The sequence below is a fragment of the Lissotriton vulgaris genome, chromosome 12, assembly GCF_964263255.1.
Source record: "Lissotriton vulgaris chromosome 12, aLisVul1.2, whole genome shotgun sequence".
Classification (NCBI taxonomy): domain Eukaryota; kingdom Metazoa; phylum Chordata; class Amphibia; order Caudata; family Salamandridae; genus Lissotriton; species Lissotriton vulgaris.
The window spans coordinates 244,669,664-244,695,779 of record NC_141700.1 but is presented as its reverse complement, the minus strand read 5'-3'; the positions used below and the strand labels follow the sequence as shown (position 1 = coordinate 244,695,779).

At 43.3% G+C, this 26,116-nt stretch overlaps 1 protein-coding gene across 4 annotated transcripts in view; it reads right to left on the bottom strand.

The window, feature by feature from the left end:
• The window catches only part of SMPD3 (sphingomyelin phosphodiesterase 3), a 976,655-nt gene that overhangs the window by 184,526 nt on the left and 766,013 nt on the right, over window positions 1–26,116 (bottom strand). For 3 of the 4 annotated variants that reach the window (XM_086947744.1, XM_086947745.1, XM_086947746.1), the window contains one exon: window positions 1,767–3,200. The exons of the other annotated variant lie outside the window; for it this stretch is intronic. In XM_086947744.1, the coding sequence (XP_086803870.1) occupies window positions 2,487–3,200 (714 nt within the window). In that variant the 3' untranslated portion in view covers window positions 1,767–2,486. Of the gene's footprint in view, window positions 1–1,766; window positions 3,201–26,116 lie in introns of those variants that run through there. 4 annotated transcript variants of the gene reach the window in all.

The following is a 26,116-nucleotide window of genomic DNA, read 5'->3' as shown; positions in this document are numbered from 1 at the left end:
GCCTGTCTCTTTCCGTGCTCACAGCACGCCATCTTCCTATTAGCAGCTACATTTAACATGGACCATGATTAATCACATCTAATAAAGTTATACATTGCACTCATGTCTTCATTAGTTCCACTTCTATATGCATTCTCTAAGTTAACCACATAATTTCAGAATATAGATGTAGTTACTATCAGCACTCATGGCATTTCTCTTCATGGTTTGTGCTTACTACGTATAAGTGTGATGCATTTCTTCATTTTGGTTAGTTTGCGCTCTCTCAGTTCCCCCCTTTGATGACCTCTCGGGGTCATCATTAACATTTAAACTGCAGTGATTGCTAGCATAACCCGTTTCTGTGTTTGCAAAGCCCTCAGACTTCGGTACTGACTATCTTGTATGGCAGCCAATCTCTGCAGCTGTTTACTTCGAGCTCTCTCTGACCTTCTTGATCTGTACCATTTGAATACCCTCACCAATCCCCACAACACAATCCCACAGATCAATATTATGATGATAGGTTTCAGTATTTTCCACACAAAGCTTTTGCCTAAGGTGGTGAGCCAACCTCCTGCGTCACTTATCCCCTGGCCCACCTTTTCCCAGACATTTTCTCTGCTCAAGTCTTCGATCTCCTTGTGAATATCAGTTATGTTCCTAATAACTTTATCAAGGGGCTTCGAATTGTCTGGAATGTAGGTGCAACATTCTTGGACCTTCAAAGCCTTACAGACTCCGCCCTCTTTTGCTAATAGGACATCTAAGGCAAGACGGTTCTGAAGAACCATAGCCCTTATCGATTGCATCTCTCCTTCTACCAGCATTAAGGACTGAGCAGTACTGGCAGACAACCTGTCTACGACTGTTGCTAGCCGTCTAATTTTAACATCATTAAGAGCTAATCCCAGAAGTGGGAACACAGCTCCAAAGACATCTCCAACCATTTCTGCACTCACATCTCTCCTTCCTCTCGATGATGTCTTGCCCTCAATTATCTCTAAGTCTTGGGCATGATATATTTTAGGGAAGATAATTGCCAAGTAACATGAGCCATACCAATTATCAGGTAGCTTCACGTAGGCATTTCTCCCACATACAAAATATACGTTAGGAATCACTTGCATTCCTTTCAGGAAGTCTTTGGTGTAATACTCCAAATTGAAAGCATGTTCACAGCTAACCTCTCCCACGTATACATTTTCATAATACGTTTTGGCTCTATGGAGACATAACTTTCCTCTCTTTGTTCTATCTAAAGCTATTGGACCACTACTACCCTTTCTCTTGTGTGCCTTTTCTTCTTCGGTCCAATCCGTTTTCCATTGTCCTGATTTCTTCAAAATCTTTTGTCTCCTATTCCGATCATCCACCTGCCCTATGAACTTCTTCTCGACCTCTGACACCTTACATGTCAGGTTATTTCTGCGGGAATGTGAAGTGTCTAATGTAATCCAAGGAATGAAGAACTTGGCCAATCTGTCTTCACTCTTCCAGTAGTCCCATTTGTTCATTTGCTTATAATTTGGGACTTCTGGTAACACTGAGTCATAATTGGAGAAATAGTATTCAAAACTATCTCTCCCATAAAATATACTAAGCAATAAGCTACATGTAATGCCATAAGTCAGCGGGAGGTGATGATAACGAATGCCTTCATCCACAGATGCCGGCAACTGCATGCAGACATAGCAGTCCTTGACCTCCATGGCATCCACATACTCATATAATAATTTAGCATAAGCATTTGACCTAAAGTCACCTTGGGACTCATCTACATGTAACCTGCGGGCTTCTGCAGCCAATAACGCTTTCTTGTGTGTGTTTTCCCCTTTCTCACCAGCAATGGTGGGTGTAAGCGCTTCTACAGATGCCACATCAGTTACCTTTGCCTCCTCCTCACGTCCCTTTACATAAGAGACCATTACCACTAAAGCTATTAGTATTATCACTCCTACTATTAGTGTACCTATTATACATTTCGCTCTGCGGTTCTGAGTACCGGCCTCCATTTCGTCAGATAGTGTGGTTCTCTCTTAACTCAGCACAAAGTTCCTTTCTTTTTCGTTCCTTCACCGTCTCTTTTACTCCTTTTGTCCTGAGAACCACGCAACTGGAAGCTGACAACCCTTTCCGCCAAAGTCCTTTTTAGTTCAAATACAGACAACCCTAGCCCTTCTCCATCATCTCAGGGAGAGTCCCTAAGAATCTCTGCTTCCTAGGCGCTAGGTAATCTTCTTTTCTTCACGCTTATTTACAAAGTCTTTTAAGCATCCACTATCAGGCGCTCGCCTGCAGCTTCGACAGCAAAGTTCAATATTTCCAGACGAAGGTTGTGCTCTTCTGCGGCTGATATCTTTGAACCAAAATCAGGGAATTGCAATTCTGTGAGAAACATGTCCTTTATCTTGCTGAGGCGGGGAGGACGGGGGAGCATGAATGTCAGAGACCCTTCTTGTTCGACACCGGGCACTAACAATCTTATCTCCACTGTCACGATGGGCTCAGAACTGGACACCACCACCGCTCTGATCCTCCCCGTCACCGGTTTCGAAGCCATCTGTCACCAGATATGTCCACTCGGGGGTGGAGTATCTTCTGTTAGGCACACGCACTCTTCTTGACCTCCTCAACTCTGGTGCTTCAGCGCCCTGAGCACCGTCTTCTGGGTCTGAGTCTTCTGATATCGGAGGAAGGGTTCTCTCCAGAGTTGACCTTAGGCTAGAGCTCCTTCTCTGCGGCCAATCAGCTTCTCCGCGTACCCTTCTACTCCTTCTTCTCCTCGTTGGTTCACGCTCCCTGTCAGACCTGTCAGTGTCTGACTCGTACTCCCAGCTACTTTCTCCTTCAGTAGCGTTGTCTGTTTCGCTGTTGTACTGACCGTCCTCAGCTTGGTCAGACTCGTTCCCTGCTTCCTCTGGCACCTCTACAGCTTGGCTAGCCCCCTCTATGGCTTCTCGGTCCGCCTCTGGACGTCTATCCGAGAGAGGAGCTGTTTCTATCAGAGGTGCTGGAACTCTCCGCGTATGCGACGCGTGGATCCAATTGGGCAGGCCTCCCACTTTCACGGCTGTGTTTGTGGTCAGGATGATCTGGAAGGGCCCACGCCAACGAACATCCAAGCAGCTGCTTCTTACGTGCTTCTTCACCAGGACCCAATCCCCAGGAAGCAAGTCATGACAAGGGTCCTGGCACGATGGTACCTCGGCAGCCTGCACCTGAAGGGACACAGAATGAATGGCGTCAGACAGTCCCTTACAATAGTCCAGGATCATATCATCTGTGATGCTAATCAATGCAGCAGTTGGGACAGAAGGTAACCTCATTGCTCTTCCCATCAGTACCTCATGAGGAGACAAACCAGTTCTCCTATCCGGGGTACTACGGAGGCTCATAAGGACCAATGGCAACGCATCAGGCCAACTCAAGGATGTTGATGAACACACCTTTGCAATTCTGGCCTTGATGGTGCCATTAATCTGTTCCACAATTCCTGAAGCTTCCGGTCGGTAGCTGCAATGTAGTTTTTGATCAATATTTAAAGCTGCGCAAATCATTTTCACAAGCGAGCTGTTGAAATGCGTTCCCCTATCCGATTCCAAAGAGGCCGGCACCCCGAAGCGCGGGATAAGCTCCCTGAGCAATATCTTAGCTACTGTGAGGGTGTCGCACCTGCGTGTAGGATATGCCTCAACCCATCTAGAGAAAACGCAAACAACCACCAGGATATAACGGAGGCGGCTGCACCTTGGCATTTCGATGAAATCTATCTGTATTCGGTTGAATGGACCTCCTGACCTCCCTATGTGGCTCAGTGCAACTGGTGTCTTCTTCCCTACATTCAACTGCTGGCACGTCACACAACGCTGGCACACTGCTTCAGCGGCTACTCTGAACTTGGGGTTAAACCAGGTCTGTCTAAACACTCTCAGCATAGCATCTCTTCCTAAGTGGACAGGACCATGTATTTGTCGGGCCATTGGGCTCACCATCTCATTGGGCAACACTGCTCTGCCATCTGCTGAAACCCAGAAATGGGCCTCCCCCACCACACATCCTGCTTTTTGCCATGTTTCTTTTTCACAGTCAGGAGCATTTTCTTGCATTTCCTTCAGTTCGTCCCAAGTATCAACAGTTTCCAATATCATCGCTAATTCAGTCCTTACACTTATTCCACCCACTTCCACCTCTGTGAAAGAGTATCCTGTCTCCGCGCAATACCGTGCGACTTCGTCGGCATATCTATTGCCTTGTGACACGAAGTCCATGTTTCTGGTATGCGCGGTACACTTTACAACAGCAATACCTGCTGGACATTGCAATGCTTCTAACAACAGGCGCACAAACTCTCCATTGCGAATGGGAGAGCCTGAAGAAGTCATGAAACCTCTTTGAGACCACAACTGCCCGTAATCATGAACTACCCCGTAACCATATTGACTGTCAGTGTATATGGTGACTCGGATTTGATTGCTTGCCAGGCAAGCACGCGTCAGGGCAATAATCTCGGCCACCTGAGCGGAGTGTACTCCTTCCAGGCATCCAGCTTCCACTACTCCAGTAATTGTGCAAACAGCATAAGCTGCTCTTAACTGCCCAACTTCGTCTCTTACACATGAGCCATCGACAAAGAAAATTTCATCTGGGTCGGTCAGTGGCTCATCTACGATGTCGGGTCTTGGTTTGGTGCATAGTTCAGTCACATCGAGGCAGTCATGGTCTGTACATTCTTCATCATCTTCGATATCATTTGGAAGTGGCATTAAGGTAGCAGGATTTAAAACAGAGCATCTCCTGAGGGTCACATTCTCTGCAGCCAGAATGACTTGTTCATAGCGCGTGAGCCTGCTATTCGTCAGATGCTGAGTTTTAGTCCTGGTCATCAACAATTCCACTGAATGGGGCACATGTACCTCTAACGGGTGCCCCATCACTATATTTTCACATCTCTCAATGCTGACACCTGTTGCAGCAACGGATTTGAGACATCCGGGCAACGCTGCGGCTACTGGGTCTAAAGTAGCCGAGAAGTAAGCGACTGGTCTACGGGCATTCCCATGGATTTGGACTAACACAGACAGCGCGCATCCCTCTCTCTCGCAGCAGTAGAGCAAGAATGGTTTATCGTAATCTGGCATTCCCAGAGCCGGAGCACGACACAAGTCCTCTCTCAGCTGCAGGAACGCCATCAAACAGTCTTTGTCCCATGGTACCGGATCACTCACTTCCTTGTGCGTCAGTTTTTGCAAGGGCTTTGCTTTCAGTGAAAAGTTTGCAATCCACTGTCGGCAATATCCCACCATTCCTAGGAACATTCTGACTTCTCTCTGTGTTTTAGGCGCATTCATCTTCATGATGGCCTCTATCCGGTCTGGTGACACCTTCCGTTTCCCTTTCTCAATTCTGTGTCCCAAGTACTGCACCTCTGTCAGGCAGTACTGCAATTTCCCCGGGGACACCTTATGCCCATTTTCGGCTAGATGGTTTAACAAAGCAATAGAGTCCACCCTGCAAGCTTCCTCTGTCTGTACTGGACCAGAACTGACCTCTGGGGCAGTACTAGACTTTCAAGATTTTTCTTCAGGAGCTGGTTGAAGATCGATGGGCTCTCTGTATACCCCTGAGGAATACGACACCATGTTAGGACGCGACCTTCCAGCTTAAATGCGAAAAGAAAATGGCTTTCTTCGTCCAAAGGGATCGAAAAGAAAGCCTGGCAAAGATCAATCACAGTGAACCATTCTGCTTGGAACGGTATCTGAAACAGTATCACTGATGGATTCGGTACCACTGGACAACATGAAACGACTATGTTATTAATCTTTCTAAGGTCCTGCACTATCCGAAATTTCCCATTAGGTTTCTGCAGACCCATAATCGGGGAGTTACATGGACTACCCACGATTTCCTTCAGTATTCCCTGCTTAATCATGGACTCAATCACGGGTTGTATACCTGCGATCGTTTCTGGTGTCAATTTATACTGAGGTGTTCTTGGGAACTCAGCATGAGGTTTCACTACAATTTTCACTGGGTCTACTCCTTTCACCAACCCAATCTCTTCCCCAGTGAAATCCCACACTTCTGGAGCGACTGTCTCCCTCAAGTCCCAGGGGAGCTCGTCTACTGTCAGAGTGGGATACAGCTCCACACATATTCTGGAATTCGCGACTTTAAAGTCTGCATCATCATCATTTGTCAGTACCTCCACTCCTTGCGGAGTACAGTATATAGTGCAGTTCAATTTGCACAAAAGGTCTCTTCCTAGCAGACATACAGGACTAGAATCGCAAAACACAAACTGGTGCTCCTCACTGTACTTCCCTATTTTCACCTGCACGGGCTCAGTCAAGGGACTGGTCATTCTCTTGTTAGCGACCCCCACCACTTGTATGGTCTCCCCCGACATGGGCAGGCCTGGGACTGCGGCTGATCTGATCGTGGATCGAGTGGCTCCTGTGTCCACTAGAAATGTCGTGGGGAACCCTGCCACTTCGGCCTCAACATAGGGTCCCCTTTGGTCTACTTCCAGGGCTGCCCCGAGGATGCAGTCATCTCTTTCCACTCTCTGTCCCGTTAGTGGGTCCACATAATAGCATTCCTCTCCTCCTACAAACAGGGGCATCTGTCTATATGTCTTACCCATAGTCCCTACTCTGGGTGCCTGCGGGAACTGGGCTCGGGGAGGAGGCCCCCCTTTGAGCACCTTTCCCTGGAATTGCGTTATCCCTCTTGTAGGCGCACCCTGAGTCTCTTCCTCTTCCACCTCTTGGTCTCCTATCTCAATATTATAGGGACACTCGCGTTTCCAATGCCCCAGCTCGTTACACTGGTGGCACCTAGTCGTTTTCTTTAAGGTAGCTACATCTATCCTAGGTCTAAAGGTGGAGTTCTCCTCATTGCCCTTGTTCTGGCTGTATTGTTTCCTTCCTCCAGTACCGGTTCCTGGTTGCTGTTGCTGCTGTCCTCCCTTTCCTGCTGCCTGCATCTGTACCACCATCAGTTTCTCCTTTAGTTTCTTAGCCTTAGAATCTATCTCATCACAGCAGTACCTGGCATACCTCAGTATTTCATCTAGGGGTTTGTTTTGCCAACAAATCAAGTGCTGCTGGATCATTAAACTAATATCCGGTCTCAGGCCTAGGACAAACTTGGACACAAACTGCCCTATGTCCCTCGGATCCATGACATCCAGACCGCTATACTGTTTAAACGCCTTCAGCAATCTCTCATAGTATTCGTGTACTGTCTCTTTGGGTTCCTGTCTCGTTCGGTCAATTTTTACCCAATCTATGTCTTGCATTGGCACTTTCTCTTTCAGCCACGTCATTACTCTTTCGAATTTTGCCATCACACTCTCAGCCGGCCCATTAGTCCTAGCGTCTCTCTCTGGCTCTATGATGGGCCACTCAGCGCTAACCTTGCATGCGGTCCACAAATCTCCTGGCACCACTATGTCAAACAGTGTGTTCAAATCTATCCATAGGACCTTTGAGATTTTTACGAACCTCTCAACTTGCTTATACCACTCCACAGGGTTTTCCCGCAGTTTGGGGAAAGAGGTGGTAAAAGCAGCTAAATCCCCCCTACTCCAAGGGACGTGGACGTAGGTCCCATTTGCGACTTCCCTCAAAGGGTATGTCTCTACTCCCTGCTGTCCTCCTGGGGTCATCATAAGTGTACTTCTCCTAACGGTCCCTCTCTTGGACCACCTCTCTTCCCACTTATCTAGGGCCCTCCATGTCCTTATTCCAGTGATCAGTTCCTTTATGTGTGTTTTCAATCCGATGGTTCGCCTCTCATCTAGGTCTCGGTCTGTGTAATGTAGCCTGTGGTTGCCTTGTAAGGCTTTGGTTCTTGACAGGTCTACCATATACTTGCCTGCTAGTTCCACTAATTTCTCATGGGTTGCTCTCGCCTTTCGAGTTACGTCCTTTGCTATGAACAGAATTTCATCCTGCTCATACATGTCTATTCTTTCTAGGGGCAGGGTACCATCTACCATGTCATCCAGATCTGACTTTAAGCTGGAGACATCGAGTCTTTTGGCTTTTATTTCTGCTCGCAATAATTCCTTCGAGGGAGGTTGACAGGTGTCTCTCCCATCCCAACTCCGGGCCCTACGTTTGGGTTCTGGAGAGTTGGGGAGTGCTCTCTCTTGTTCCCATCTCTCCAGATCCCAGGCTCGGCCATCCGACCTTGGAAGGTGATGGAACACGGGCCTGTTACCCCCCTTCTCACCTTGCCCATTCTCTCCTCTCTTCTCACAGTAAGTTTCTCTACTACTCTCCTTTCGGTCTCCATTCTCCCTTGGCCTCGTATCACTCAGTATCTGATACGATCCCTCCTGGTTTCCCATATTCCCTGGGCTGCGCTCATGTCCGTCGTCGCAAGGACTATGGTACGGCCTCTCGCAACTCCCACTCTGTTCCCTCCTGCTGGGCTCACAGTGGATACACTTAAAGCTATCCCTGTACTCCCGAGCCCTCCTGTCTTCTTCATTATGTATCGGGGGAGACACCCCCCCGTTCTCTGGGCCCCCATTTTCCAGCTTTGATCTACCTCCACTCCGGGCCCAATGGGTGAATCCCCTACTGTCTTTCTCCCTTCCGTCCCACTCCGGACTGCTCTCTTCAGCCCCGCAGTGAGTCCGGGCTCTGCTGTCCTGACTTTCCCTTTCAGCTTCTGCCGCTATAATGTTCTTTTGAGCCTCAACTGCCTCATCCCATTTCTTCATGTACTCGTTGAACTCCTGAAAAGATTTCCGTCCTGGTCCCCTCATATCCTCTGGCCATCTAATATCCCCCAGATCGCCTGTTGTGTGTGCTGGGGTGCTCCAATCTCTTGGTATCGGCAACTGACTTGGGGAATTGATCGTATCCTTCCTTCTTGCCATCTCTGCTCTTTCTCTGTCCCTTCGTACTCGCTCTTCCCCTCTAGCCCTGTCTGGGTCATATACCGACACTATAGGACCTATGGTAACAGGTACCTGTAGTGCATCAGGTAATGCGTAGGATGTGGCACACGCCGTTTCTGGCGCTCTTTGCACCACAAACCTCCCGACCACCTGTTGCACTTGGCTAGGCTGGGACAGTTCTTTCTTTGCAGCGGGATCCCAATCGGAACTGGGAAGCGGCCCATGCTCTCCTGCATTGCCCCCCCCTTTCTCGGCATCTCCTTCTGCTCTGTTATACGGAGGCGGCCTGTCTGTCAATAATCTGTTTATCAGGCTGTCCTCCGTCTCGCTCTCGTCATCCTCCTCTAGGGGGCTTTTATTTCCGGGCATCTCTAACACTGGATACAATTTGTTTACTTCCATGTTATGCGCCCTCCATCTTTTAGCATCCTCATCCCACTTAGCATCCTGTACTGCTCTTACCGAGCGTTTCACTCTTTCCTGTCGTCTGTTCATGTTCTTTTCATGCGCTGCCCTAATCCATGCATTAAGGGCTTCAAACTGTGTTGGTCTAGGCAAGGGTCTCGTAGCGGTCATAACTGCTTTTAGTCTGTGTAGCACCTCTAATCTATACGTCCCGTACTTCGGGAACGTGAGTTCCTCATTTCCATCTGTCATCTTACTCCACTCTGAAATCCACAGAATCGTGTGCAGCCCAACATTTACCCCCATGTAATGAGCTGGCGTACCCTCCGGCGGGGCTTCTTCCCCCTCGTACGATCCCCTGCGCTCTCTTTTAAACAGCGCTCTTAACCATTTAAAACACTTCATAATTATGCGCAAGATTTCCAGCTTGAATACTTTGTTTACTTCCTGATGACAATCCACCAATCCTAGCGCGACTTCGCTAGCTGGCCTATCGCAGCACGGTCTTTCACCGGCCGACCAATCCCAGCGCGGCACCTTCTGACGTCACTAGTCTCCGCTTCGCAGCAGCACCCCTCCTTTCTCAACTCTCCTCGCGGTCATGCATGCGTCCCATTCACACACCGAAAAATGACTACTTCCGACCAAGCGGTCACTTCTCTCGACTGTACGTCCACAGTCTATCTGTAATTATTAACACAACTGACGAGATGTCTGTCGTCTCTCTGATAGGTTCTTTACGCACACAGTAACTTCCGACCAGCGTCTGTTACTCGCGCACTCACTCCCCCTATCTGGTCCTTCGAGTGGTCACTGGTACCTCATGACCCCCTTCACCCTGGTTAATAATTACTTCTGGGTGTCCGATACACCCGAACCACTTAAGCTCTCCTTGAGCCTAAGATTTCCACCGGTTGCGCGCGCTCACAACCTGTTCCACAGTCTCTCTACAGTCATTCAACTCCGCCAGACATTACAACATAGATACAATACAAGACACCGCAATCTTAACACGCATGACCCTTTATACTCACTCTCGACCGATACTGCTGCTTTTCTGTCTCACGTCATCCGGTCCTTCTTCCGCGGGCGGTTCTTCCGATCATCAATCTCTAGGGGCCTGGGGGTAATCTAACCTGGCCTAGATCACCTTCCTCAAGAAGGCAACCATTCTCTATAGCTACCAACTGATAGGGCTGAGATTTCGATCAATACCTTATCACTATCGATCTAAAACCCCGCTCTGGTCGACTGAATCTTTATTGCCTGTCATTGAGAAATAAAGTGCATCTTTACCAAATTAGTTCCCCCCATTAAAGGACTCTGCTTCAAAGGATCACAAACAACTTCTAGCTTTCAAAGGTTTATTATAAGTTGTAAGTACAAGCATCTCAAGATGAGATTCACCAAATACACGGGCCCAACTACATACACGTGTTCTCTGAAAGCCCTCAGACGAACAACGGAAACTATCAATACCAGTTCTAAAAACAATAGTGCCGTTAGCATAGACACGTATTGAAATCTATCGCTCATTACAGGCGGAAAGAAATTACAGGTTAGGCTTTCCCTACCCTGCACTAGATGGTATCCCTACTTAACCAGGTCTCTACCTATCAAAGGTGTCAGCAGTGAATGACTCCCGAGGGAAGTCACTCACTCTAAACTCTTGGTGAAAACCTAAAGTCCTCCAGTCATGGCCCCTCTCTGCCTACCCATCCGCTCTCTAAAGGGTCCTCAGGCTTCTGCTCTAACTCCACCCAGGGGTGCTGTCCCTAATACAAAATCACAACAACATTTAGGACGCCCCTCGTGAGACGCCCCTCACGTGGTGTAGCTTCTGGCTGTTTCCATGATGAGGCCTTGCGGTTAGAGTCGACCTTGCTTTCCAGACGCTTCTCCGGCCCGCTGATACCCCTTAAACATTCCGGAACCCTCCTACATGTCTGGTCCATTTCAAGAACAGGCTTCTATTCATATCTAATAATTGAATACCCCCTTTTCTCTTCCAGACAGACATTTGGAGCCAAGTCCCAAATCTTATGGTTTTCCACCTGCGTCACAACATTCCCCTTTCCAGACTAATACGTGTAAATCAACATTTAAAGCTTTCCAGCCCTACAACAGTTTTATAATATTCGATTTCTTCTTTAATTGTTAGCATGTTAATACTCTTATTCTACTGATTCAGTAAACACATCTGTAAATCAAAAACCCACTCATTAATTCTAAACATTAGTGCAATCCACATTGTATATTTCAGTCGCCTTCCCCCTCCCGCCTTGCTCAGGCCCTGAGGCCTACCACGTTCTACGTTTCCGTATGTCATCTTGCATTTGACAACTGCACAACATAGATTCAAGAATATTCACGTTGAATAAAATCACATAGTATCACATTTTGCGAATTAATAAAAGAACTCACATCTATATAATATAGTCCTTCTGAATAATATAATGTAATCATAACATGAGTGCGGTCCAAGAAATGAAAGGTATACCAGTCTGATTCCTTCTGTCATGGCCATGCATGAGGCCTGTCTCTTTCCGTGCTCACAGCACGCCATCTTCCTATTAGCAGCTACATTTAACATGGACCATGATTAATCACATCTAATAAAGTTATACATTGCACTCATGTCTTCATTAGTTCCACTTCTATATGCATTCTCTAAGTTAACCACATAATTTCAGAATATAGATGTAGTTACTATCAGCACTCATGGCATTTCTCTTCATGGTTTGTGCTTACTACGTATAAGTGTGATGCATTTCTTCATTTTGGTTAGTTTGCGCTCTCTCAAAGTCCTTCACAGCAGCAATAGGGGTAGTAAATATTTAACCAAATTGATAAAACGCCTGGGGTGAATGAGAAAGGGCTGGTGTACCTATACGCAGCTAACGGCAGCAGAAAACACACATATATTTGTAAAAAAAAAAAAAATCTATATAATTTCAAAGTTGCGATCATCAATAAATATAAGGCAGCATCAAAGGAGCACTGATTCGATTTTTTTTTTTATATATTTAAGTGCCATATATGTGCACAAAAGTTGAAAATGGAGTCAGAAATATGGGGCTAGATGTAGGTAATTCCCATTTACATACTCTTAAATACCGAATTTTACCGATTCGTTATTTAAGAGTCTGTAAATGGGAAGGGGGCAGATTTAGGTAATTATAAAATCTGAATTACAGAATCTGTAAAATTCGGTATTTACCGATTCTGTAAATACAGAATCGGTATTTCCCATTGATTCCTATGGGCTTTGAAGCCATAGGAATCAATGGGAAATACCGATTCTTGTATTTACAGAATCGGTAAATACCGAATCCTGCAAGGGTGCAGAGGGTGCCACTTTGACACCCTCAAGCACCCCAAGTACAGGCTTGTGTGCAATGTGGCACACATACATGCCCTAAGGGCATGTCTGTGTGTCACATTGCACAGGTGTGCCTGCACAGATGTGCATGCACACCTGAATTCGGTATTTTACCACACAATAGGATTGTGTAGTAAAATACCGACTCTTAAGGGCCTGTGGCACTGTAAACTGTGCCACCTACATTTGTAATTACAGAATCGGTATATTTACCGAATCGGTAAATATACCGATTCTGTATTTTTCAGACCCTACATCTGAAAACCCTAATACCGGTCGGAAACGGCCGAAATCGGCCGTTTCCGACCGGTATTAGGGCTCCTACATCTGGCCCCTGGTTCCTCATTTACAACATTATAAGTATTCGTTGTTTGAATGGGTGGCTGCTCGCTGTCCCATCACCCTAAATATCTCCTGTAGTAGTGGAGTAATTTAATAAAGAAATGGAGAGAAAGAACAAGTACCGGTCAGTGCTTAACCACATGGCTGCTGCGGGGATTTTTGCGCTGTGCTGCAAATTGCTATTCTGCTGCAGATATGAGACGAGCTCAGCTCGTCATCAGCACACGACACCCGTGGGTGATGACGAGCTGAGCTCGTCATCAGCAGCGAAAGGGTTAAGAGTTGAGGACGAAGATGGGGGGCATCTCATTGCTCAGGAGCAAGAGCCCTCACACCCCCAGATGGCGTCATGCTTCATCATAGGGCTTGCTCCTCATCGGGTCAGCGCTGCAATGTCCCAAGGGCACTCACAAGGGGGCTCCTTGCCGGAGGTCTTTTTGTTTTTTGCTGTGTGTGAAGCGAGGGAGTACGTGTATGGGCTCTCAAGTGTAGATTGGCTATTTTAACTCACTTCTGTGATTGAGTTAAAATAGGATGAGGAGTGCCCTAATCATATTTTTATTTATTGGGTCCCCTATTCTAGCGAGCATGCCCTATGATGAAACATGACACCCATCTGGGTGTGTGAGGGCTCTTGCTCCTGAGCATTCAGATGGCCACCATCTGGGTTCTCAGCTCTTAAGCACCGACCTGCACTTGTTCCTTCTCTCCATTTCTTTAGGAACTTCTTACCTCTTGTTGTCACTTGGTTACTAATTGGAGCACGTATGCTGGACCTCCGTGCGCTCCTTGTCCCTAATTTGTATATAGATGTTTGAAAACAGACATGCCATGGTTAACCACCAACCAGCCAACACATCCCGGCGGCCATACATTCAACCTTGTGACTGCAAGTCTGTTCTTGTCAAACCTTTATCATCCTCCTTCCCATCAACATGTGGCATTAGCCACAACCAGTCCCACGCCAATCAACAAGTGGAACTGATTAAACTAGGGAGGCTTTGATAACAGTTCGATAAGAATTGTCATAATCCCCCAATCTTTGGAATCAAGGGCCAAAAGCTTTCATCGAAACTAAGTACCCTAATTGGACATAATAGTGCCAGTCTGAAATGAAACAAAAGTAGGCTTTACAGCCTAATATGAATAGTGTAAGAGAGGACCTGCAGAGTGCGCTACAAGTACGAACAACAATAACTCAAATCTCAATATACTTTTGATAAGATCACAATAGACAGGAATTAGTACTCAAGGAGATAAAAAAACAACAACATTCTTCTCCCTAATGTATCAGTGAGGCATCAATTCAGACAAAGGAAACAGTTAATATTGTCAAAGAATTTCCAATTTTGACTTAATTAAAGAGTCCAATCACAACCAAAAACGGGATTGTGTTAATTTTTAAATTTTCAAAAATGACATAAAATGGATCCATTCTTTCTTCAATCGTTGAAGCCATCTGTGGTTATTTAATCTCTTTTATCACCCACAAGTAAGGTGACCTGCACAGCACTGCTGGGGCCCTCCCGGCCCTGAGACTGTTCAAAAACTCAAATGCACTGTATGCAGATGATCCCAGCTCCTCTTCCATTTGGCAAGTCAATCCAGTATTACCAAATGCCTCACCCACTTCTACATGGATCAACGAAAGCGTCAACTTCAAAAGTAGAACTAAAACGCCTAGACCCTCGCCGTTTGAATAGCCAATAAAGCTTGGATCTTCACTGATTGTATCGCAAAAATAAAACAATGGGAGGGGTCAACTCAGAAGCAGAAATCTCCTTTGTTTCCCTGTTTAATGGTAGTATACCAACTGTTTATTTTGTCTTAGTTAAATAAACCCGAAAGGAGATTAATAAAACCATTGTGAATAAATATACATATATCACAGGTAAAAACAACATAAAAGCGGATCCAAGCTGATCAAAACTTTATCATGGGCTATTTCCTACCTTACATTTTATGTAATGAGGGAATGGCGAGTTGGCTGATTTTTGATCAAATAGACAGCCAGGATTAATGAATAGTCAGCTCCAAAAGTCTTCTCAGTCAGCCCTAGTAATGTTCTTAGGGCAGGTTTATCTGTTCAAGGAATGATAAAGCCACCCTATTTTAGATAAATAGGAGCAAAATGCAAAAGAGACAAAGGATGCTCATTAATGCTAGAAATCAGTCATTCGCAGGCCGCTGCGGTGCTCAATAGCTGTTCAGCTGCCTGCATACATTTCACAGATCTTTTGGTAGTCTTGGGTACTCTGCTTTAAGGGCGGCCATTACAGCTGGTCAGCAAGAATGTATCCCCAGTAGCTGAAATCGTGATTTTAGTAATGCACGCCTTTTCGAGCAACAGGCCAGCGCGGATGCGGACAATGTACACAATTGATTCCCTGTAAGAGTGACAGAGCCTGCAGAGAAAATTTGGGCTTTTCCTGATCCTTACGGGTATACAATCCAAGGTTGGCAGATCGTCCAATCTGAATTGGACAAGCTTTTGTGTAACATGTTTCAAAATGCAAACACTTTAATTGGGTTGCAGACCCAGTTTGTTTGAATTATTTACAACCATCCAAGTATGCGTGGAAAGAGCTAGTTTTTGATTGTCTGCCAAATGCGACTTTTTGTGCACCACTTTGGTAATTAGCTTTTATAACATGTAAAGGTGAGGGGAGCTGCCCACAGTGCAGCTACCTGTAGGTTCTGTAATGAGTGGTCCAGCAAAGTCTGGGCTGCACATTTGCTGCTAGCGCTTGTTATTTATAGCCATAATTGGCTTTCCAGCGTATCAGGCCTCGCTGTATGGAGCTAGAAGCAAGTCTTCAGAAAGGCCCCTTGTCTTTCCAGAATTTGATTGGATCAGCCAAATTCCAGGCAAATTTGTGGTGGGGAAGCATGTTTTGAAAGATGAAAATCCTTTCTGTAGGATCTGACTAAGAGTTTGTCCAGTTGGTTGGAACCTCTCAAGTACAGCCTCGGTGCCATATGCTAGGGTGGGCAGGAATTTGGCGCATATCTTATTAAGTAATAGTTCACAGGAAGACCCAAGGAACTTTTTTTAAAGCTTTAGAAACATGTGAAGTAAGGAAGCAGATTTTTCTTTTATTGACTCCATGCGGGGAAGGTAAGTGCTGCGGTTGTGCATGATCACCCCCAGCTACTTGTATTCCACAGCAGTTTTAATTCGTTATCTTTGTGCCCATTATCATTATTCTAGCTTTCTCGAGGGAAACAGAGAGCCGGTTGCATTTCATGTAATTTATTAAGGAGCCGCTGTCGCCCCACTCTCGTTTTGGATATCAGGAGGGCATTATTTGCCTAAATAAGGCAGCTAATTGATTTGCCACCAAGCTTTGGGGCATGTGCTTTCACTTCTTCTAAATGTGAAAGAAGATCAGCCAAAGAGATGTTTAAAAGCAGTGAGGCCATGACGCAGCCTTGTTTTAAACCTGTTAAGGTTGGTATTTTACGTGCTAGGGTGCTGCATTCCCCAAATTTAACTTGAAGCCAAGAGTTTGAGTACAAAGTAACTATACTTTTCAGTTAAAGGGGTGGTCTATCTCATACTGCTAGTTTCTGTCTTAGGATGTTATGTGGGACTGAATCAATGGCAGCTCTGCAATCTATCAAACCAAACAAATATACCATAGATTTTGTTTTGATTGCATCATCAGTTATCATAGCCTTTACAAGGACATTTGCAGTAGTGCCCAACCCTTCTCTGAACTGTTTGGTAAGGAGGAGCAATACAATGTTCATTCGCCCATGAGTCGAGCTCTTCCAGCAGGAGGCTTGCATAATATTTTGTCTCCTTGTCTAGTAAGGACATTTGTCAATAATTTCCTGGATCCATGGCTTTTCCTCCTTTATATATTGGGTGGATTATTGCCCCTCCCCAGGAGTCCGGAATCTGATCAGTAGAGATGCGGTAATTGCATAGAGGGGGTAAAAGTGCTGCCCAGTATTTGGGGTTCACTTTGAAAAGTTCTTGCGCTAGGCCATGTGGGCCTGGCGCCCAGTCTCACCTTTTACTGCTCATTACATCACACACCTGTTGGCAATTGAAACATGTGGTCTCCATGCTTGGAGGGGTATGCTGTACTGAGGTCCATGAGTTAATCTGTACAATAACAGGGGAGGTTTCCATCGCCATAGTTCATCCTATGTTGGTTGATAGAAACACGGGAGCATTGGCCATGATGACATGATTTACTTATTAGCATGCAGCAACGTTTGCTGTGTTTGCCATGGGGTGTCCCTGGTCACTTTTGTCTACAATCTCCCAGAATGTATTTTGTTTCTTGACTTGATGGCATGGAAGAGGATCACCCAACAATTGTGGCCATTTCATGTGTGGGCCCATATTTTCTTTTTATAGATTTTCCATAGGGCCACAAGTTTGTGTCTTAAGGCTAAATCAGTTTGTTTACTGGTGGTAGTTGAAGGCATACATATCCAGCTTGAAATGTATCACAAAGCATCAAAATGCCTTCCTCTCATCAACCAGCAAGCATCATCAATCCTTGACTCTTAAAGAATCCTACTGACAGATTGTAGAGAGTGCTGAATTAAGCGGGCAGGCTATGCCAGAAACTAGACCATCTGAAACTACCTTGAAGTCACTCCACTAGCACCTGGTTCGATTATGAAATAAGTTCGAGGTTCTGTGAATCATAGACAAGTCATACTGGTGCATAGGCCAGTGGTACTTACCAAAACTGCCATGCCACTGCATCTCAACCAGAGCCCTTAAATCTGCCTATGGGGATAAAACATATAAGTAGGCCCAGATTTTCAAATGGTCTACTCATTAGGTTAACAGCAGAACCCTAATTTCTCCAGTTTAGATTTCCTTAAAAACTGAGCTGTTTAAACAGGCTTATAACAGATAATCTTACAATAAGATGGTAGTGACTGAGGAATTGCATAGGGGATCTGTCCCTACTTTCATAGTGGCTGTAAAATAATTTTGTGGTGCTATGCAAAAAATCAAATCTCAAATGATCTTAAGTTGAACATGTATATCTTGCTCACTGTCTGAGTTTTGTCTCTAGTTCAATTGATGCTTTTCAATATCTACATTAAGCTATATATTAATGTGTAGGTATTCTTGTTAATGACTGAAATATGAGTTTATTAAAAAATCTTTCTTCTTAAAATCTTCCAAACAAACGTTGTTTTTATCATTTAAATCCATACCTTCTTTGTCCTCAAAGAATCCCAATGCACTTTGCACAATCAGGCGCTTCTTCAGGGGAAACACATATCTGCAACCAACTAGGAGATCCATAATTCATAAGTAGACAATATCTTAGTGGAATTTCACACAAGCATGTTTCAGCCCTTTGAAGATGACTGAAAAACAACATTTATCCCCAATACAATCTACAGTTACCCAAATCGTTGTTTTCTCCCGGCTTCACAGATGACCATCACTGTCCCTGGTAATGACTCGCACAAAAAAAGGACTTGCAACATGACTTGCTTTCTATTTCTGATGTTTCCTTCATCTCCCCTTAGATCAGGAGTTGAAAGGGCTGGGCAATTGCTACCAAAAGGTAAGCCAGTGGAATCACTAGCTACCTCGTCTACCCCTAGGTAACATATAGGAGTACTACAAAGCAATCAATCTTCAGTGTATCTCACTCATTTATTTACACCAGCAGCTCATTCGACCCCGGGCTACTCATGAAATACCTCTAGTTGTAAATGCTTTACGTGAAGGCCTGGCATTTTCACAATGCTTGCTTCTTGCACAGGGCAGCTTGCTTCCTTTAGCTTGCATACGGTCCCACATAAACGTTATGTTATGTTACGTTATGTAAAGCTGTCGACTACACTGGATTAGTATATTACAGTTAAACAAATCCAAAAATGTCTGTCAGTGCCCCAGTATGCATGTGCATGGTCTACCATCTTGAAATGCTTTATCTTTAAGATAAAACACATTCCATAATGGCTTCCCATGTGTGCACAATCATGCAGCAGCATGTATAACCATCTTGGAATAGTTTTATCATAAAAAGCATCATAAACTAAAGGAAAGAGCATTCCAAATTGGCCGCTGGTGCATGTGCAAATGTGTTCATGCACCGGTGACCATGTTGAAATGTATTTATTTTTTCCATTTACTTTACATTAGACAAACAGGCATTGGCAAAGCCCATAGCCATGTGCTATAAAAGGCAGGACCTACCGGCTTTACCAATGTTTGATTTAAATGTCTTTGTGCATTTTCATGTTGTTGAAGGGGCTTCCATTGTTTCAAAGGTGCTTTCAGGGAGGTGTTTACCTCTAAAAGGCATTTTGCTCTCCTGGGAAGACACAATTACAGAAAGGAGACCAGTTGTTCTCCCAATGAACAAACCCTGCAACCCATTCGCAAGATGCCATTTATTAAGACACTAGCTTCTAATTCCAAGGACAATCTCAAGGCAATCTGTGCAATCTATGAATCAATTAAATTAACAATCGGAGGCCTTTGTATGCCTCCGCTAAACTGTTTTCTTTTCCCTCACCCCCCTGTAACTGTGCTCTTTTGCTAGTCTCTTCACGTTTCGCAGCTTTGTGATTGGCTTCTTTATCATTCTGAGAAAGGCTTCATTGAACAGACTAAATTCAGTCAGTCAATCAGGCACAGCAAAACAAGCAACCATTCCTTTGTGAATAGGACAAGCAGGCTCAGCGCTCAGACTAGGAAGCATTAGTTAAACAAAAAAAAATGAAGCCAGCACATCATTGAGTCCTGTCCACATATGGTAAATTTCATACTAAACTGAAGTTTATGACCAAATTTGTCTTTTCTATGCTTGACAGGAATTCTCAACGAGGTCCCTACTTGGCGTAAGCCCATTTATGGGGCTCAGATTTCTGGGACGAGTACAGAGGTCTGTCTCCACAGGCAGGGAACTGGACATGTTAAGGCATGGCTTGCCTTGAAATATTTAAAAAACTCATAAACATGGAAGTCTATTGACAATTCCAAACTGCTATCTGATTCCTTCCCACCATGGAAATGGTGCTAGATGTACACCAGCACTATGCTGGCATAACTCTCCTTCCAGGGTGGGAAGGAGAATGGCAAACACTCACATTTGGTGGGAGTGTCAGGGAATGGTTGTCTCCACACAGTAAAATATTTTCCCTGCAGAAACAAAATGCACTTGCACAAAGAAATCCATTGCCCCTATACAGAGTTCTCCACCATGGAAAACTGTACGGCGGGAATAACGTTTGGAATATCGGTATTCCAAATGGAATCCTCATGGAAATCTGTGCCAGGTCCATACTGTTTCGAATCGTGAAAGTAGTAAATCCGCAACCGCACAGAAGTAAATCTCTGGGTGCAGTTTACTATTTTTTTCATAAATACGGCTCCCAACATCTTTAAAGCAAACACATTATTTACAGTAGACAATGGTGAATAACACTCTTAAGTAGGAGAATGCCAGTTGCGCTTTAGCCCAATATTGATGTCCACTGGAAAAAAATAAACTTCTTGGAGGGTAAAGATGACTACAGCAGGGCACCTTTGAAGGCGTGTCGCAAAGGCAAGGTATGGACCCTAGTGTGTTTTATGTGCACTGGGCATCAAGTCATGCCCTGATAAGAGGCTGTTTGTTATTGAACAGTTTTCATAGGAGGTGTATTTTGAGCTTTTAATTGGCTAACTGTCGGTTTAGACCTCTGCTATACATGTGAGTTTGTCCACTTGAGCAACATCTGGTTGTTGGCGACGAGGCAGCGCGGGCCACCCAGACACAGACTGCATTTGAAGGCCCCAGCCTTGACGTGTAATCCAACAGTATTGAATATATCCAAATGAACTCACACTGTGTTCCTGCTCAGGCATTTAAGCTACGAACAGGGACATGTGCACCATAAATTTGCTATAAATGTGGCGTCCCTGCATTAAACATTATTATGATTGGGCCACTTTTAAAAATCAATGAATTATTAAGAGCATATTTTAAAGTATCTTCTTCTCCTTCAACAGACTTTAGTCACAATGAGTTGAGCATCCTCAAATGTGATCTGAATGTGACAATAGATCCGCAGTGATGAACAGCATTTTCGATTAGCTTACCTTCATTAGTTTAATACTGGGATAGTAAAAGGCTTCAAATTATTGCTTATGGGAACGACAGCAATAAAAACACGCACAGTCCAGGGGTCATTTTTACTGTGGGTGATATTGATTTTTGAATTACACAAAATAATTCAACACTCCTTTCCACAGTAATTTACTGGAAACATGATGACCCCAATAAATAACTAGCGAGACCTCTTCTTTCAGTGTGGAAAGTGCATTATGTTTTGCATTTCATCTGGATAGCTGCTCTAGAGTCAAGTTGAATAGTTTACGAAGTCTACTGAATGGACACTGATTTTACAACAGTCCCAAGCAGCTGTGTATCTTACACTGGTCTACTTTTTTTTTTAATGTGGCCTATATGGCTCTTGGCTTAATTTTTAGTTGAGGGCCACATTATTATTCTGGGAGTATCAACCTTAACATATATTGTAACCATGGTATTAATTCCTGGAACATCAAGGGTAAATGTAGATTTATTATTAATTCAAGCTTGTTAATATTTCAGACTCAGTATAATAGTCACAAACCGCAATATTGTGGTACAGCGTTTCAATTTTCATAATCAGCAATCTGACAAAATTGGGTGAGTTTATTCACCTTGCACTGGTGGATGCTGATAATAATGTAGTAAATAACAAAATAACTGCCCGTACTGTACAATGGTTTCTTTTCTTAATAACTGTACACTAAATGACACAAAACAAAAAGTGACATCGACTTCTTTTTCTGTCTGAATTTATCAAAATGAAATTATATTCAAGTATCATGTTTTTCTTGTTCAATTTTTTGTATTTTTCATTTTTCACAAAATTGCACCATTAAAAACACATAAAGATACAAATTCAAAACAATCAATACATTTACTTACACTTCAAAGTCTGGATTTCTCTCACCTTCAATCATACCCACTCAACACATTCACCACATACAACAACCAATAATAATGTAGTAGCAGACAAGACTTTTGAGGGTTTTCATTATTACTTGGAGATGCATTATCAGCCAGAGAGATGGGACTAAACTGTGATTACTAGTGATCTCTGAAGTGATGTGTTTGGTAAAACATGATGGTTCATAATCTAGCATTTGTAGCAACCTTTTTTGGCTTGATAACAACAGGTACCTAGTCTTACCTGAAAATTTCCTGAGATACATTAGTAGACTATTGTCTAAAAAATACATAGTCTAGTGCTTTTAAAGTGTGTCCTCTCCCCCCCCACTCTCCCGCCCCACACCTCTACAGAAGTTTATCTGGAACTGGGGAGATCTGCAGTACGATATAAACTAGTACTTAAGAATTATCCTTAAGCGTGCCACTTCCGGTACTTTATTCCACATAAGAATTATAAAAGAATAAAGATTCTTATGGTTCAATGTACATTAAATCCCCTTAGATAATACGACTGAAAAAAGTTCAAAGATGTACTTAGAGACAGATACTTTCACTTCATCAGTTGAAGAAGCAAATGTGTTTTGAACTTGAAAATGTACCCACTGAAAAAACTAAATTCATGGTTGCTCTAAAACAGTGCAGCATGCTTATAACACTTCATGCTATGGAGCTCTATATAACATCATTAATAGATATTAAACACTTTCCACCGGATATAAGGGCACAACACTGCCTACTGCTGCTAGTAGAGAAATGTTCCATCTGACTTTAAGCCAACCAGATCATTAAGATAACCAGGCAGAAGATAGTGGTAATTGTTCCAAGACATAGTTGTAAAATTCTAAAATTGAGAGCTGTTATTCTAACAGGACCTACCTTGCTGAACAGAAGACTACTGATGTTAAAGAAATAGAAGAGGTTATTACTTTAAGGGCCGAAAAAGCACTGTTCTTCAATTAACTCTTTCAATGAACAATAAAAAGTATATAAGTAAATACATCTTAAAGTAAATAATTGCTTGCAAAGGTGAATGTAAATTCTTTGGAGGTATAATGTTTGTGTGTGACTGTAAAAATATTCAAATGCTTCAAATGCATTATTATGTCTTATACCAAGAAGGAGAATACATTTACATATAATTCTAATAAATTTACTAATGAAAAACAGTGCTCTATCTATTAAGAGTGTACCAGCTAAGCCTGATTCTGTAACTGTCAACCTGTTGTACAATTTAACTATTTGTTGTGAAAAGTCCTCGTTGAAGTATGCTTAATATGATTGTCTTGTTTAATTCCTAAAGCTTTTATCTTCTAATTGGAATTTACTACTTTTTACATTTTAAAATTAGAAACCTGGTTTAATTCATTTGGCCTGAATCCGAACTAGATAAACTTTGGTGATTTTCTAAGTTAATTGAACCTCTGACCCTCTTGATGATTTGGGTACTTGAGATTAAAATGTCATAGCCTGGTTCTAGCTAATCATTGGAAATAATTGGTTAATTGCAGAGCTAAATACTTTCAACCTCGACAGTAATCTAAGACTGGCAGCAAAATTAGCTATTTGTGAATTAGTTTGTTCAATTGTTATTTTTTATAACTAATTGTTCAGTTTTTTAAATCTATTTCTTTGATCCTTTTTTCAAGTATACAATGTACACAACGACTTGTGCAAATGGATTGTCTATGGCACAATACAGCCAGACATATTTTTCATTATTTCAACACACAGGTTATAATAAACAATGTGTAATTGCATCCTCGACAAGAAGTGTCTCTTAGTCCGTTGCAGGACAGCAGTGTTTATGGGCGTGTGTATCCATTATTGCAGTATTTATCATAAACGACATGCATTCCTCTTTGTTGTTGCCTCTTACCAAATAAAGAAGAATAAGGATGTAATGACTAATTGTGCAGTTCAATTAAATGGATCCTTAAAACCAGGTATGGCTGCAAAGATATGAACTTAAAGGCTTTTGTGCTGCTAAGATGCTGCATTGAATCAACTATGCGTTTACGCGTGATCACAATGTGTGCTCACAAACGTTATAAATAAATAAATAAATAGTGTTGTTTCAGAAACCTTCCTTCATTTCTGGCTTATCTTTCAACTATACTTTGCATCAGGGTTCTTTTAGTTCAGCATTTAAATTTAAAGGCATGGGGTTATTACTCGTAACACAGGATGGTGCTGTATGTTAAAACTCCACGACTGGCTCACAGTGCTTGACATGACATGTGGCCACTGCAAGGGGTGTATTAAAGAGGGATTCCTGTTGCAAAGAAACAATTTTTTGCCGAAAAGTGTTGGGATCATTGAGCCAGCCAGTGAGAATGAGATAAGAGATTCCAAAATCACGAGACAGAGGACAGTGAAAGAAAGCACAAGAGAAAAGAGATGACAACAATAGAGAAAGGGTATCAGACAGGTCTTACTTAAAGGCTTAGCGTTGACCATGTAAGATCCAGATTTGCACCATCTCTGAAACTAATACAAGCAAAAGAAGGTGAGAGTAGAATACTGACATTGCTCAATGGAACACCCATCGGAGAATGGGCAGAGCAGTGTGGAAGTGACCTGGCAGTGGCCGTGCTGTGTTTCAATTAATAAAGTCCTGGGTCAATGCTGATTCTCTTTGTCATCATAAGCAGCTCATTCAGTTGATCTAAATTTTGTTCGATCAGACATGTAAAAAGAGCAGTGTCATCAGGGGCTAGTTTCAATGTCTAAGACTTTGGATTGTCTGTGCAACCTGAGAGATAGTTCTTGTATCTGATGCCGCAGTCTGTGAAATAGGTCTACTGTGTGAAGCCTGAGCCTAAGGCATCTGTGTCATATGAAAGCGAGCTAACCTCATTTGCTATACTTATCCCACAACCTTTCCTTCTCCTCAGGACTCTCCCTTTTGCAATTCTTTCCCCCCTAAACTTATGTATGACTGCCGAGGAAGATGAAAACAGACTCCGCGACCTCGTATGTTCAGATGGATACAGTATAAAGAACGGGGTCATTTACCCGACCGAAGAAAGGAATATCCTCATTCTCTGTCCAAAGAATGGCGTTACAACTCTAACTAAAGAAAGGAATGCTTTCCTCTTCTGTGCCAGTAACAAGATACCGCAGTTGTTGAGACCGCCTCTTATCGATCCGTATTGCACCGCTGAGGGTACCATCAGTCACTAAAAGTTTTATTTGACTCCCTGGAGAACAGATAACTATCTCTGAACAGGTTGGAGTAATTACACCCTGTCTTGCAACGAAAACTGGTGTCTCTTAACAAGTATCCGGTCCTAAAATCTAGCAACTGAGTACCTAAGGAACATAAATCTGCCTGTCTTTTATCGTCCCCTGATATCTTTGATCCACAAGAGAAAAAAGGTCCTGAGGAAGGTGGTTCACCCACCGAAACGCGCGTCGACCGATCATGTGCAGGGGTCTCGAATCCTTCTGAGACCCTAGAATTTGACAACTTGTGAACTTGTCAATCAATACTTAGTTTCTCCCTTTTTCCCCTTTTGGTAGTGTGGTTGTGGTATGCATGTGTGTATGTTAGCGAATTGAGTTGAGTATCCAATATCAGGTGGCCTTCTTAAAAATTAATTGTTTACTATAATCTTGTATAAATTTTTTCTATCACTGGTGCGTTAATAATTATGTGTGTTCTTAAAAGCAAAAAATACGAGTCTGAAAAATGTATTTATGATGAATCATGTCTTTTTTATATGAAAAACTGAAATGAAAAACTGCATTAAATGAAAATAAAAACTATGATAAAGTAAACACTGTTACATAATTCTGTCACCTTTCTTAATTATTTGATGCATATTGCTTATTGATACTTATGACCATTGAAGGAACAATTTTCTAGAATGAATGTGTGAATCTACCAGAACTTTACTCAACTCCCTACATTTTATTGAACATTTCTTTGGGATTCACGATTAGTGGGGGATTACTGCAGATTTCGGGCAGCTCAAAACTTCAGATAGTCCCGCAAATTCACTTGAATCCTCTTTAAATGTTTGTGAATGCCCTCAAACCTTGCTTTAAGTTGACTACCCAAGCATTTTAAACAGTGTGTAGATAATCATTATCTTTGTGGTTTCT